This window comes from Chrysemys picta, chromosome 16 (assembly GCF_011386835.1).
Source record: "Chrysemys picta bellii isolate R12L10 chromosome 16, ASM1138683v2, whole genome shotgun sequence".
NCBI lineage: Eukaryota > Metazoa > Chordata > Testudines > Emydidae > Chrysemys > Chrysemys picta.
In genome coordinates, this window is record NC_088806.1 from 7,961,845 (window position 1) to 7,976,082 (window position 14,238).

General features: G+C 41.3%; 2 protein-coding genes across 2 annotated transcripts in view; one reads left to right on the forward strand and one right to left on the reverse strand.

The window, feature by feature from the left end:
- Positions 1-14,238, reverse strand: part of LOC101951859 (zinc finger protein 501-like) — a 425,990-nt gene that overhangs the window by 198,637 nt on the left and 213,115 nt on the right. The window lies entirely within an intron of this gene.
- The window catches only part of LOC135976034 (cytosolic phospholipase A2 gamma-like), a 48,917-nt gene that overhangs the window by 8,799 nt on the left and 25,880 nt on the right, over positions 1-14,238 (forward strand). The window contains exons 5-9 of the mRNA XM_065570383.1: positions 769-886; positions 1,739-1,879; positions 4,095-4,136; positions 4,972-5,037; positions 13,032-13,151. Coding sequence (XP_065426455.1) covers positions 769-886; positions 1,739-1,879; positions 4,095-4,136; positions 4,972-5,037; positions 13,032-13,151 — 487 coding nt within the window. The remainder of the gene's footprint in view (positions 1-768; positions 887-1,738; positions 1,880-4,094; positions 4,137-4,971; positions 5,038-13,031; positions 13,152-14,238) is intronic.

The window sequence follows — 14,238 nt, forward strand, 5'->3', positions numbered from 1 at the left end:
GAAAGAATTCACCAAATTTGACCTGAATTCACAAATAATTTCAATTTTCTGAAAATGATTTTTTCTTTGAATTTACTATTCACCGGGGGGGGAAATTGCCTGGCTTTTCTGCTCCCGAATTCCTATTAATTTTTATGGAACTCGGGCTATGTCTTCACTGAACCTGGCAATGTAATTGCCAGCTAGAGGAAACATACCCACATGAGCTCTGATGGAGACCCTGCATGTGCACCCACCGCAGATAACTTCTCCCTCAGTTCCTGCTGCTGTAGCTACATCAATATTGTATCATGCCAGCACATGTATGTCTTCTCAAGCTGGTAATCAGACGTTTCTTCTCCAGCATAGATCTATCCTAAGGTACTTACCTTGCTTAGGTGCTTTGGAAAAGCCCTTTACATGCTGATCTGTATCTTTAAGTGCCTAAATATTTTTGAAAATCAGGGCCTAATTCCCTTAGGCCCATTGAAAAGTCTCCACCATGGACTGTAAATACTCTGTTGTTTGTGCATACTAGAATGAGGCAACAACAACAAAGATCATGAGAAAAAGTTATGAAAAAGTTTAAAGTGTTTGTTTTGTCCACTTTGAAATGAAACATTCAACTTTTTGTGTTGAAAGAGTATTTCATTTGAAAAATTTAGCTAATGGTCTCAGTAAAAAAGGTCTTTCTAATTCCTAGTCTGAACTAATTCATCAGGAACAGAATTGCTGGGAGCATCACCAAAACGTGTGTCTTTATGTGCTAATCAATTCTTAACTTTCCAGTGTGACCAGACCAAGTTATCTCAACACGAGGTCACCTCCACAAGTGGGACAAATCCTTACCCCATCTATGCAGCAGTGGAAGTGAAGAAATGGCATGAAGAACGTGGAAAGAGCCCAGGTAAAACAATAACAAACTGGTGTTCTTAGTGAGAGCAGCTATCGCTGAAATTTCAAGTACTCTATGAAATAATAATAAATAATAAATAATAAATATTGATGTTGCCTCTTGCCCTTTCTAAATACTCATAGGTGGAGTCACTATTTACTAGAGCTAAATGTAATCTAACAGAGTATTTTTAAAGTCTAAAAAGGGCCTTTTTGGAAAAAGTGTTTTTTTTTTGTGCATAAACCTGTCAACTTATATATACATAATTTTCAATCAAATGTTTTATCAAGGACTTTACCAAAAGGGTTATCAATGTTCTTCATTTCCTAAAAACCAGGTTTTTCAGTAAATGAAAACTTCCCATAATTGTTTCAATAGCAACTCTGAAAACATTTTCAATATACATGACTATCAAATAAGCTTATGATAAATTGCTAAATGAATTTTTAAAAGGATCCGTTTTGAAAATGAAAAGAACCTGGAAAACATCAGAAAATGTTGTGAAATTGATGTTTGTCTTTTTTGGTTAGCTCTGCAGGTAAATAAATCACTTTTAGATTTGACTTGTTATGAGTCATTTTTTCTTGATACATTTGGATCAAAGTGGTGGGAGGGAGGGAGGGAGGGAGGGAGGGAGGATGGAGTGTGGCTGTGATGACCACCAGAGGACTTCTAGGACATCCAAAGACAGCACATTTTGGCTTAGGAAGGAAACACCAGATGGAGGAGGCCACCAGAGAAAATAGCATGAAAATGACCATGGCAGTGGGGGAATTGAGAAATTATTGCCATCAGCGAAGAAAGGACAACAAGAAGCTAGCATTTGAAAGGGCTCTTTTTTCAAACCCCACCTATGTTTCACAGGAACCTGGTTTGAATTCACTCCCCATGAGTGTGGCTTTCCTGGTCCAGGGGCATTTGTGTGCACCAAGTACTTGGGAAGCAAATTCGAGGATGGAAATTTGGAAGAACAGAGGGAAGAGAAAAATATCCACTACCTGCAAGGTAAGCATTCAAACCCCTGATTCTCAGCAGATAGATAGATAGATAGAGGCGGTATATGGGGATGGATGGATGGATAGATAGATAGATTAGATAGATAGATCCACCATGTTATTCCAATGCAGCGTGAGATCTACCTCATATTATAGACCTATATGTAATGTTTCCAGCCACCTAAACATTTAGGTATCATCCCAGTCTCAGCGCTCTCCTGCAAGCTACTTGTATCTACCCAGACTTTCTTCAAACCCTTTTAGTCTTCCTTCTGTATTCTCATGACATTCACTCACATATAACCCCCTTTTCTCAACCTTCTTCCACCATCTCATCCTTTCTTCGACTCATTTAGCTCCTCCTGAGTCATGGCTAGCATTTATGTAGGTAGTGCATCCTGTCCACATAGCTCAACAAGCTTTTCAAAAGTTTAGTGAACATCAACATACTCATTTTACAGAGAAAGAAACTGAGTCATCGGGAGGGGAAGTGGCTTGTCCAAGGTCATAAAGGTCAGAAATGGGAAGTGAAGGAATAGAAGTCAGGTGTCCTAATGCATAAGCAACTGCCCTGTCACTAGAGCTCAAATTTTCTAAGGAGCCTAGGGGAGTTAGTTGAATTCAGGTGGGATTGGGGCACCAAACTCCCATGGTCTCCTTTGAAAATCCAAGCCATTCTCCTTCCTATTTGTTAATATCCAATGTTTGCTTGGTCTTTTCATATTTATTTATTTAGTCCGGGAATTTCCAAAGGGTTTAAAAAAGTTGAGCAGTTGTGCATGTGTGTTTGTAGGGGGCAGATTTTCAAAGGGACAAAGGGGAGTTAGGTAACCAACTTCCGCACAAATTCAATGGGCTTTGAGATTGTGATTTTTGAAAGCACCAAAGTGATTTAGGAGCATAGGGCAATTGGAAGTCAATGGGGATGTATGTTCCTAAGTCGTTTATGTGCTTCTGAAAATCCTACCATAGGTGTCCAACTTCCTTAGTCCCTGTGAAAATTTCAGCTTCATTCAAATATGTACTATACCAGTCCAACACAGTCCATCCTAGGCTCTGGTTGCCTTTGAAAATTCTTCATAGTGCATCTCCTAATGTAAGATAACACCAGAAGTTAATTATCCTTAGGGGGTGAAATAAATTTTCTAACTTTCATGGTAGTTAAGCTCTGGAGTACTCTTCCAAGGGAGGTGGGGGAATTCCCATCACTGGAGGTTTTTAAGAAGAGGTTGGACAAACACTTGTAGAGGTGGTCTAGTTATATTTGGTCCTGCCTCAGTGATGATCTCTTGGGGTCCCTTCCATCCCTTCTTTCCTATGATCCTGAGGTAACACTAAGACCAGCAGGATTGTAAACATAACAAATAAATTTAGCACACCCACAAACAAGACCACTACTGCCTCCTGAGATTGCCTTGTCTCACCCACCTCTCACCTTACTACAGGGCAGGGATATCCCAAAAGTTATCAAACTCTCTGGGCAGGGATTGTCTTTCTGTCTTGTGTCTGTACAGCGCCTAGCACCATGAGGTCCTGTTTCATTGCTGGGTGACCTAGGCACTGTGATACTACAAATACTAATACTAATTAGGGCTGGTCGAAATTTGGAATTTCCATTCCATAGGAAATTTGGAAATTTGTTTGTATTCTGAATCAGGATGAAAACAAAATTTTGACCTTTCTCACAAAATGAGTTCCATTTCAGGTCAATCAAAATGTTCTGTTTCTTTAAAATTGAAATGTTGCCTTCCTATTTCTACTCTTTAGATGTTGTTTGTTATACTTTCATTTACACTGTATTATAGAAGCCAATAAATTCAGAAATGAAAGCCCATTTCAAAATGAAAAATTGAAACATTGTGTCCTGGTAAGGTCAACATGCTTCACCGCACATTTATTTTTAAAATAAAATTTTGTCAAAATCAACAAGTTTTCATGGAAAGTTTAGATTTTGACAAAAGAGTATTTTCTGGTGCAAAAAATATTACACTGGAAATTTGTTGATCACCTCTACTTACAATAAGCTTTTTCAGTTATGGAACAATGTGCCAATGAAATTGCAAAAGCACATAACCCATTAGAGACTGGCCTCCCAGTGCCCCCCTTGACTTTTCTACTAATGGGGCTCCTGACCAGGCAACTCTTTATGTAGAATTAAAGGGAAACGCCTTGATGCATTTTTATGGGCACTCTTGTAAATAAGGTCTTTTCCTTCTTCTTTTCAGGTTTATGGGGAAGTGCCCCTGCATGCATTCCATATTTAAAAGGTACAGAAATTTCTGTGTATGGAAGGTAGGGTCAGATCATCAAATATTTGTAATCAAAAATATATATAAAGTGAGCAGTGTACACTTTGTATTCTTGTTGTAATTGAAATCAATATATTTAAAAATGTAGAAAACATGCAAAAATATTTAAATACATGTTATTCTATTATTGTTTAACAGTGCGATTAATCGTGTGATTAATCAGGATTACTTTTTTTAATCACGTGATTAATCGCAATTCACTTTTTTAATTGCTTGACAGCCCTAGAAAAAATTGATTCAGTTTTTAACCTTGTAACCCAAATATGATTTTCTAGATCGCTGGTTTTCAATCTTTTTTCATTTGCCAATCCCTAACAAGTTTCGTATGGACGTTCTTTGGAAATCTTAGGCTACATCTACACTACGGGGTGGGGGTGGGGGGTCGATTTAAGATACGCAAATTCAGCTACGCAAATTTAAGATACGCAAATTCGACGTATCGCAGCCGACTTACCCCGCTGTAGGGACGGCGGCAAAATCGACCTCTGCGGCTTCCCATCGACGGCGCTTACTCCCACCTCCCCGAGATGTCGATTTCTACCCGCCGATTCAGGCGGGTAGTGTAGACCCAGCCTCAGACATAATCTGCAGACCCCAAAGGGTCCACAGATCACAGGTTGAAAACCACTATTCTATGGTAATGACACCTTTTGTGGACCCCCTAGACATAGTCTGCGCACCCCCAGGGATCTGTGGACCACAGGTTGAAAACCACTAATCTGGATTATATGGCTTGTATCCTTAGCTATGTGAAATGACTCATAATGTGCGTGTTTTGTTTTCTGTTGTTGAGAGCTTGTTTATAAAACGTTTTCTGGAGGACTGAGAGGAGAAGAGCAGAATGCAATACGTGAAGCAGGTGGGTCATTCTATTTCTTGAACTATTGGCCTGTTTTTCTTAAAACTCACACTGGATTTATCCTGCCATGACCCCTCTGACATGAAAGAAGCTAGTTTTGATCTGCAGCATTGGGAGGGGCTATGTCTGCACCACAGCCCCCCTTTGTAGATGTGGCATATGACAACAGAAGGAGTTTTTCAGAGAGTATATGGCCACTACTTCCCCAACAACATTAGCTATGTCGGCAGATGAATTCTTCTGTCTTCATAGCTGCATCTACACTGATTTTTTTTTGCATAGTTTTGTTGTTGAGGTTTTTCACACCTGTGACTGGCAAAGGTATGTCTTATAAGTGTAAATCAAGCCAGAGGGGAATCAAGCCATTTGTATTAATGACATATCTGATTGTCATGGGTCTCATTCCCCCTTTGTAATCAATGTTAACATTTGCCCAGAACAAAACCTCCCTGAAAGCTCATATGTGACCTTCTCTACATGGGAAATTTTACCAGTTACCCGGGTATAGTTATACCAGAATAAGCCTCATGTGGACACTCTTGTTTTCATTTAAGAGCGGCTTTCACACATTAGCTTAAACCAATTCCAATGAGATATAAGCTAAACCAAAAAAGGCAGAAATAACTACCTACAAGACAGTCATAGATTCCAAGGACAGAAGGGACCATTGTGACCACCTAGTCTAACCTCCTGTATAACACATGCCAGAGAACTGCCCCAAAATAATTTCTAGAGCAGTTCTTCTTAGAAAAAAACATCCAATTTTGATTTAAAAATTGCCTGTGATGGAGAATCCACCATAATCCTCGGAAAGTTTTTCCAGTAGTTAATGACTCTCACTGTTAAAAAAATTATGCCTTATTTCCGGTCTGAATTTGTCTAGATTTGACATATGGTGTTGGATCCTGTTAGACCTTCATAAGTATCTATAAATAGCTACATCAGGAGCAAATCCTGGATGAGTCCAGAAGTTCTTTTATGGCCTATGCTATAGACAAGATCAGAATACATGATCACAATGGGCCCTTCTGGCCTGAGAAGCTATGCATTTTATTGAAAGAGATAAGATGGGTGGTGTAATATCTTTTATTGGCCCAACTTCTATTGGTGGATGGAACAAGCTTGTGAGCTTCACAGAGTTCTTCTTCAGATACTACCTTGCCCACCTTGCCTTTCTCATATCCTGAGGCCAACACGGATACAATTCTGCAAACAACAATGAATTTTAATGCAAGTCAGGTGTTTGATTTTTGTTTTGTTTTTTAAATCACACTAGGCATCTATTTACATATTTAGGCACATAAATACTTTTAAAAACCTGGCCAAGTGCCCAATTCCCATTGGTGTGTTTGAAAGTCTTCACCTTAAGTCATTTGGCTGTGATTTTCAAAGGAAACCAAGGAGGTTAGGTACCAAAATGCCATTAATATATATGGGTACCGAACTCCCCAATCTCTATTGTAAATCTCAGCCTATTGTCCAGTTTCTAAAGGTATTTAATCACCTAAAGGGATTTTCAAAGCTAGGTGCTTAACTCCTATTGAAATCAATTATTTTAGGCAAGTAGATCCTTCTGAAAATATTGCTAGGTGCCTAATTACCTTTAAAAATCTGGCCTTAACTAACTACAGCAAGGCCAGACAGGGAATGAGTGGGGAGTCAGGAAAAGAACCAAAATGTTTTTCTGATCTCTCAGCGGTGGGAGGTTTGCAAGCAGAAGGCATTTCAAAGGTGGCCTTGTGAACTCCAGATGGTTGAACCTTCTGAATGAAACCAAACAATTTCAAAATATTTGAAAAAAATCTTTTCAGGTCCATCAAAACTTTTAATAAAATGCACATGATTTGTTCGGACTTTTTAAAAATGTGACTTTATATTCTATGCTGTGTTCCCTGTAAGCTGCATTGTTGGGCGGCCGCCCAGGAGAGATTCAAGTGCCGCGCAGTTGATTAGCAGAGCGCGCACATCTAGCAGCATGTGTTCAGGTGCCCCTCCACCAGCTGCTTTGCAGCCACGTTGCTCTTGCAGCTGCTCCCCGGGACCCTCCTGCTGGCTGTGCAGAGCAGCAGGGTGTGCTGATGTCCGGGTGTCCCCCTTCCCCTGTACCCCATCTCCACAGAGCAGGGGAGAGGGGCAGCCTGGCTCAGGACTTGGAGCTGCTGCTGTGGTCTGAGGTCTGAACCGACTCCAGCCTCTGGGCCATGAGTGAGTGCCTTTCTTAAAGAGACTGTGCACAGTCCCTGAGACTTTCCCCACAGCTAGCTCTCACACAGTCTCTGTCTATCTCTCTCCCCTCCCCCCTGCCCATGTACCCCATCTCCACAGAGCGAGGGCTCAGGTCAGAGCAGGAGAGCTTTCAGTGAGTGTCTTAAAGAGACAGTGCATGGCATCTCTCTGAAACTTCCCCAGCAGCCAGCACACACTGTCTCTCTCTCTCTCTCTCTCTCTCTCTCTCTCTCTCTCTCTCTCTCTCTCTCTCTCACACACACACACACACACACACACACACATTCTTTCTCTGTGTCACACACACACAGAGAATCTGTGTCACACACACACTGTCTCTGGGTCACACACACACACGCATACACACACTCTGTCTCTTTCACACTCACCTCCCAACACATATTTTTATTATTGTTGTTGTTACTTCTTGGTACTTCCTGCAATGCACATATATTCTCTGTAATTTTATTCTTTCTAAGTGCTGTTATTTTAGTTTTTTGACTGGTCTATGCATTTTTATTTCTCCTACACTTAAATTTAATTCTTTGACTAGTGAGTTCTTAAATGCCTAGCTTGTCCTGGCTGGAATAATTATCCCTATGGTAACTTTTTAAAAATATATATTATATCTAGGTTTTTTGTTTCTACTGGTGGCGCACATCTGCGCATACCTTGGTGCACATAAGAAAATTTACTCCGCACATGGATTAACAAAATTAGAGGGCCATTTCTATATAATATAAACGTCGGGGGCTAAAATTGAAACATTCCATTCTGATAAGGTATGTTTCCACCTATCAAAATACTCTGTTTCAATTCTCTTTCCCCACAAAATAAATGTCATCAAAATCAGTATATTCCAAATTTTGACCAAAAGAGACACTATCCAAAGTTTGTCAAAATCAACATGTTGTCATGGGAAGTTTAAATTTGAATAAATGACAGTTTCTGATGCAGAATTTGCAGTTGGGAAATTTGTAACCAGGTCTACTGTGAAATCATTAATTTCAGGCTTCCTTCCCAGCCCCCATGACCAGCCCCAAATCCCAAAGTTCAGGTTATTAACTTCTACTCTTCACACAGCTTCCTGTATCCAATGGAAGACATTTTCTTAGATGCACAAAGTTCCCAGAATGGGTGTCAATGGATCCACAGGGGGCGTTGGGTGTCTCCTTAGCATGCACCAGCCCCAAGAAGCTCATACCCTAAAGCAGAGACCACTGGAACATGAATGAGCAATAGCTGTTTACTAGGAAGATCCAGCAACAGCTGGGTTGGCAGTGTAGTCTTAGCTGCAACTTCTTATGGGCTCCATCCGCCACTGAACCCAACTCCACACAGAATTTCTGACATGGGCGTCATGAACCTCTTCTAGGAGTTTCCCAGGGTGGAATTATGGCTGAGGAAGAGAAATTTAATCTTGATGCAAGGGAGAGCTAGGGTGAGCGACCAAAGATGATGCTGAACTTATGAAGTGGACAGGTGATGATGACTGAATTTTGACAGTCTGGAGGGTTTGTGAGGTGGGTGCCAGGGAGGTGGAAATTAGACAATACTAAGGGGCTGTGTGTTTGCTTCTGATAGGGCCACCAGTTTCTATTACTTTCAGTGGTAGGTGGACTTATCCCAGTGGGCCCAAATTGCCTCCTCACAGCTAAGTCAGCACCAAGCCTCTCAAACCCCAAACCAGCTAACACTTGAGCATGTGTGGGGAATATCTCCCTAGCATTCTGTGCTTGCACCTTTAGAGCAGGGTTGGCCAAACTTACTAACCCTCTGAGCCACATACAATAATCTTCAGACGTTCGAGATACGCAAGACACGCACAACCTTTACACAAGCATTTTTTAAACTATTAACATTTCTTCTTACTGTATCATGGCTAATTACTGCTATCGATAGAGGCCTTGTGAGTCTCCATTCTGGTTGTAAGTCTTTGGAAATCTGATTGATACGTTGTCAAGGCGGTACGGAGGAGCTCGGTCAGATGTTGATTTGTAAGGACTTCACAATGTTTCAATTTTATGAACTTCATCCTAGAATACAATGATTCACAGCAGTATGTTGTGCCAAAAATTGAAATGAGTCGTACACTATTCTTCCTGAGTTGAGGATACTTTGTTCCTGGAACTTGCTTCTAGAAATCAATTGTAGACTGTGATTTATGCATCATCTTTAGAGCCTGGTCTTCCTGGAGTTCCATTTCTACAGTAGATAAGCTGAGGGGTGAAAACATTAGCTACTTTCTGTAACCACAGTTTTGGGAATCGGACAGCCATCATTGATCACATCAACCATGAATGGGGTTACAAGAAAGGTGAAGCAGGATCTCAGCTTCTGCAAGTCTTCAAACCTGGCCTGAAAGTCATCAAGCAGTCCTTATACTTTACCTCTGTATTCCTTGAATTTGTGACCTTCTACTTTGATTTCAGGCAATGTGTTTACCCTACTCTTGAGATGGGGAAAGTGATTGAAGTCTCTTGACACTATGTCTCTTTGAAGAAGCTTTAACTTGTTCTGGAAGCTGAAGACTGTCTGAGTAAGGTCAGAAATAATCTTATCCTTCCCTTGGAGTGCCAAGTTGCAAGTTTGCAGATGCTGCATAATATCAGTGAAAAACATCAGATCCTACATCCATTGCTCATCTTTCAGTTGTGGATAGGACTTTTCCTTTTAGTTAAGGAAAGCACTGATAGGCTTCAACAGTTCCAAAAACCTTTTTAAGACATTGCTGGTTGATAACCATCTCACAATACAGTAGAAAGAGATGTCATTAGATTTGTCTTCAAGATCCAGCTCTTCAATGAGATTTTTGAATTGCTGATGAGTCTTCCCATTCAAGCGGGTGAAATTGACAATTTCTAGGACTATTTTCATACCTGAAATATCTGCCTTTGAGATGTTCATGATGGATGATGCAGTGAACAGGGAGAAACTCCAGAAATTTGGGATCGTTTTTCAAGAGTCCGATAAGACCTACTTTTACCTCCCCATTGCAGGTGCTCCAGCTGTTGCAACACTGACAAGTTGATCCAATGGTACATCGGCATTTGTCAATGCTTTGTCAAGTGCGTTCTTTATATCTACACCACAGGTTGTTTCTTTTAGCGCTATTAAGTCCAACATTTCTTCTTTCACAATTACAACTGCAGAAACATAGTGAACAAATATTGCTAGTTGTGGTTTATCTTGAATATCTGTGGATTCATCGACAGCTAAGCTGAATGCTAGAGAATTCTTCAGCTCGTTTTGCTACATAGTGTGGCACACAATTGGAATTTGCTGTATTAGTCATTGAAGTTTTGTGTTACTTTGATCTAAAATTGAAATCACTTTTGCAATATTCTTCTTAACAAATTCTCCATTATAATATGGATGTTTAGCACAAAATATATTTCATGCCATAACAAAATTAGCTTCAGTTGTTGTGTCAGCTTTCTTACTGAATGCAGAAAGTAGTGTCTGTTGACTGCTGAGGTGTAATTTTAATTCTGATCCAGGAGGGTACTTAGATGACAAGTTATTGTGAGTTGTTTTGTGGTGACGTTTCAAGTTGCTCAATTTGTAGTGAGAGAGCGATGCATTGCAAATTAGGCACAGGGGTTTGCCACCTTTACTAGTGAATGCAAAATCTTCTTCCCCTTCTGGCTGAAAACCTCGGTTTTCTGCTTCATATTTGCGTTTCTTATAGTTTGAAGATGTGATTGTCATCCATGAAATTAACATAGGGTTAACACTTAAATCTAAAACTATTCAAATGAGACTTAGGGACAGTAAACACAGCCTGCAGTGTGCAGCATGCAGATAGATCACAGCACAAGAGGTCTGCACAGTAGTACAGTGATGCAATTTCCTGTTATAATAAGCATGTGCAGCTGAAGCCAGCGCAGGGCTGAAGCCCCCAGAACCAGCTTGCCTCCACCTGAGGGGCTAAAGCCCCAAGCAGCAGTGCCCCTCCTCCTGCAGGGCTGAAGCTCTGAGAACTGCCTCTCTGCCTCTTGAAGGGATGAAGCAGGGCCGGCTCCAGGCACCAGCTTGGCAAGCAGGTGCTTGGGGCGGCTGCTCAGGAGAGGGGCAGCATGTCCAGCTATTCGGCGGCAATTCGGTGGACGGTCCCTCAGTCCCGCTGGGAGCGAAGGACCTTCTGCCGAATTGCCGCCGCAGATCGCGATTGCGGCTTTTTTTTTTTTTTTTTTTGGCTGCTTGGGGCGGCCAAAACCCTGGAGCCGGCCCTAGGGTGAAGCCTCAAGCAAGAGCTCGCCTCTTCCTGCTAGGATGACCAGATGAGAGGAAGAAAATATCGGGACACATGGGGGGTCTGCCGGCAGAGCAAAAAAAAAAAAAAAAGCCGAGTGCTGCTGGCGGAGTGAAATATCGGGACAAACACCTAAATATCGGGACGGTCCTGATTTTATCAGGAAATCTGGTCACCCTACCTCCTGCAGGGCTGACAGGACCGGCCCACAACATTTTGGCACCTGAGGAGGGGAGCTCAAATGACGCCCCCATTCCCCCTCACTTGGGCCAAAACTTTGAAAGGTCTCAATTCTGCCTTCTTCCTGTTCTACTCCTCTCATGGTACTGCTCTGCTACCTACCTCAATAAAGGAGAACTAACAACTTACAATGCCTTGTTCAAAAATTGTAAGTAACACTTAACTTTCAAACACCTGAACAGCAACTGTACGTTTTCTTGTCTGCATAGTAAACACTGGCATTTTTATCTGTGGTTTGAGCATTGGCCTGCTAAACCAGACAACAGTCTATTCTTTAATGACAGGATTTTCAAAAGAATTTTTAATCCAATGGAAGTCAAATTCCTACCTCCCTGAGGTTTTCTTGAAAAGCCCCAGTCCTTCAAGGTGCTGATTAATAATGTCAGTGTCCCTAGTGGGATTTTTAAAGGAGCCTAATGGAATATTGGAATTCCATTAAATTCCAGTATATGTTGGGCTCCTAAATCCTTCAGGCTTCTTTGAAAATCTGATCTCACATCGATAGTATGGGGATCCAATGAATGCACCTCTACCTGGCCTGTGCATTTATCTATACAGGGCTCAAAATGCTTTCATATCAGGAATGTAATTGGGGGCAGGTGTGTTAAGATATTAAACAAAACTGAGTCTGATTTTTTTCTATTTTAAAAAACTGGGTATGTTAAAACATTTCAGTTTTTGGTACAATGTTCTAGGTGGGAAATTGCTCATTTTCAAAATTCAGAAACATTTACGTAAAACAAAATTGAATACAGTTTACTGTGTTACACAAGAGGTCAGACTAGATGACCACAATGGTCCCATCTGACCTTGGAAACTATTAGTAGAATTGGTATTGCCGTTTTTTTGCCTAAGAACCCATTCTTTTTTAATCAAAATGCCAATTTGGTTGAACAGCAATTTTTCATAATAGATAGATAGATAGATGATATCATCTATCTATCTATCTATCTATCTATCTATCTATCTAAATATAGATAGATATTTTGAGCTGCCCTGGTCAGCCCCAGGTAGCTCACACTGCAAGCCAGGTGTCATTGGAAGGTGAGTTCTAACCACTGCACTCCTTCTTCTGCTGAATTGGGGCCTTATGTTCTAGGACACCAGGTACAAAGAGATTCAGCAGCCAGGTGTCTGACCCTACACTGGTTGGTGCATCCCTGCTCCCAAGAAACTTTGGGCACCAGGAACATGACTCTTCCCTCTCTCCACACTCAGGACTCACAGGACAAACAGCTGCCTTCTGGCTACATTATATTCTCTTTCCTCCCAGGTATCAGTTGCACTTGCGCAACTTGTCAGGGTATCCTCCTCCTCCTGGAGCTTCAGGTTCATGCCTCAGCTGGGGAAGACTGTGAGGGAGTCTTCAAGAAGCTGAAGGAAGTCCTGAAAGGCAAGTGGACCAGCGGGACTAGGTTTATCTAAGGAAATCCCAGCTACCAGGTGAAAGAATTGCTGCATGCTTGTTTCCATGGAAACATCTGTGTATTTGCCAATATTTTTACAAATCCCCAGGGCTGTTCCAATACACACAGGCTGAGGGTTTCAAAAGGCCTTAAGGGATTTAGGACCCCAAATCCTATTGCCTTTCAATGTGAGCTGGGTACTGGAACTGCCTTAGTCCCCCTTGGAACATCCCCATACCCCCAAACACTTCTAATGACCCTTCCATGGCCTGCCACAAAACTAACCTCATTTCACCTGTCATTAAGCAGGTGAGAACAGCAAGGATTCCTACCAGAAGTGCTGTGAAATGAGTGAGACCTGGGGTTCAAAGATCTTGGAAGAAAGAATGGCAGACTGTGATGCACTTGACAGGATTTTTGAAATGGAATTTGGAGGAAAGACTTATGGTCCATGCTCACTAGAAATTGAAGGCAAGTAAAAAATTTTGCTTCTTCTCTGAAAAGTTTTTTAAATGTATTTATTTGTCATTGATTTATTTTTGTTTCTGTAAGAATCAAAAGAGTTCTGGACACCCCTGACAATCTTTCCAAATATAGAATAATATGTAGTGACCCATACAGCATGCCACCACTAACTGCTTTGCAGTGATGAGCTCTGGAGACGGTTCCACAATAGTAGAGCTAATGCACAGTTGGGTGCTAAACATCAGAGACCCTTCTAAAGGACGCTGAAAACTTCAAAAGGGTTCAGAAAAGAACCTGAGATCTGAGAAAAATCAGGCTCTTAATGAGAGACTAAGGAAGTTCAAAAAGTTTAGTTTAACAAAGAGAAGGCAAGAGGTGACTTGACCACAGTGCATAAGCACTCACTTGGGAGGAGATTTCTCAGAGCAAATGGCTCTTCGCCCTAGCAGATAACAGCAGAAACAGTTCCAATGGCTGGAAGCTGAAGCTAGGCAAATTCCGGTTAGAGGTATGGGGTGAAATTTAAACAGAGGGGCAGTTAACCACTGGAAAATGTACGTAGGCATGTGGTGGAGTCTCCATCAAATAGAGTTTTAAAATATAGAGAAG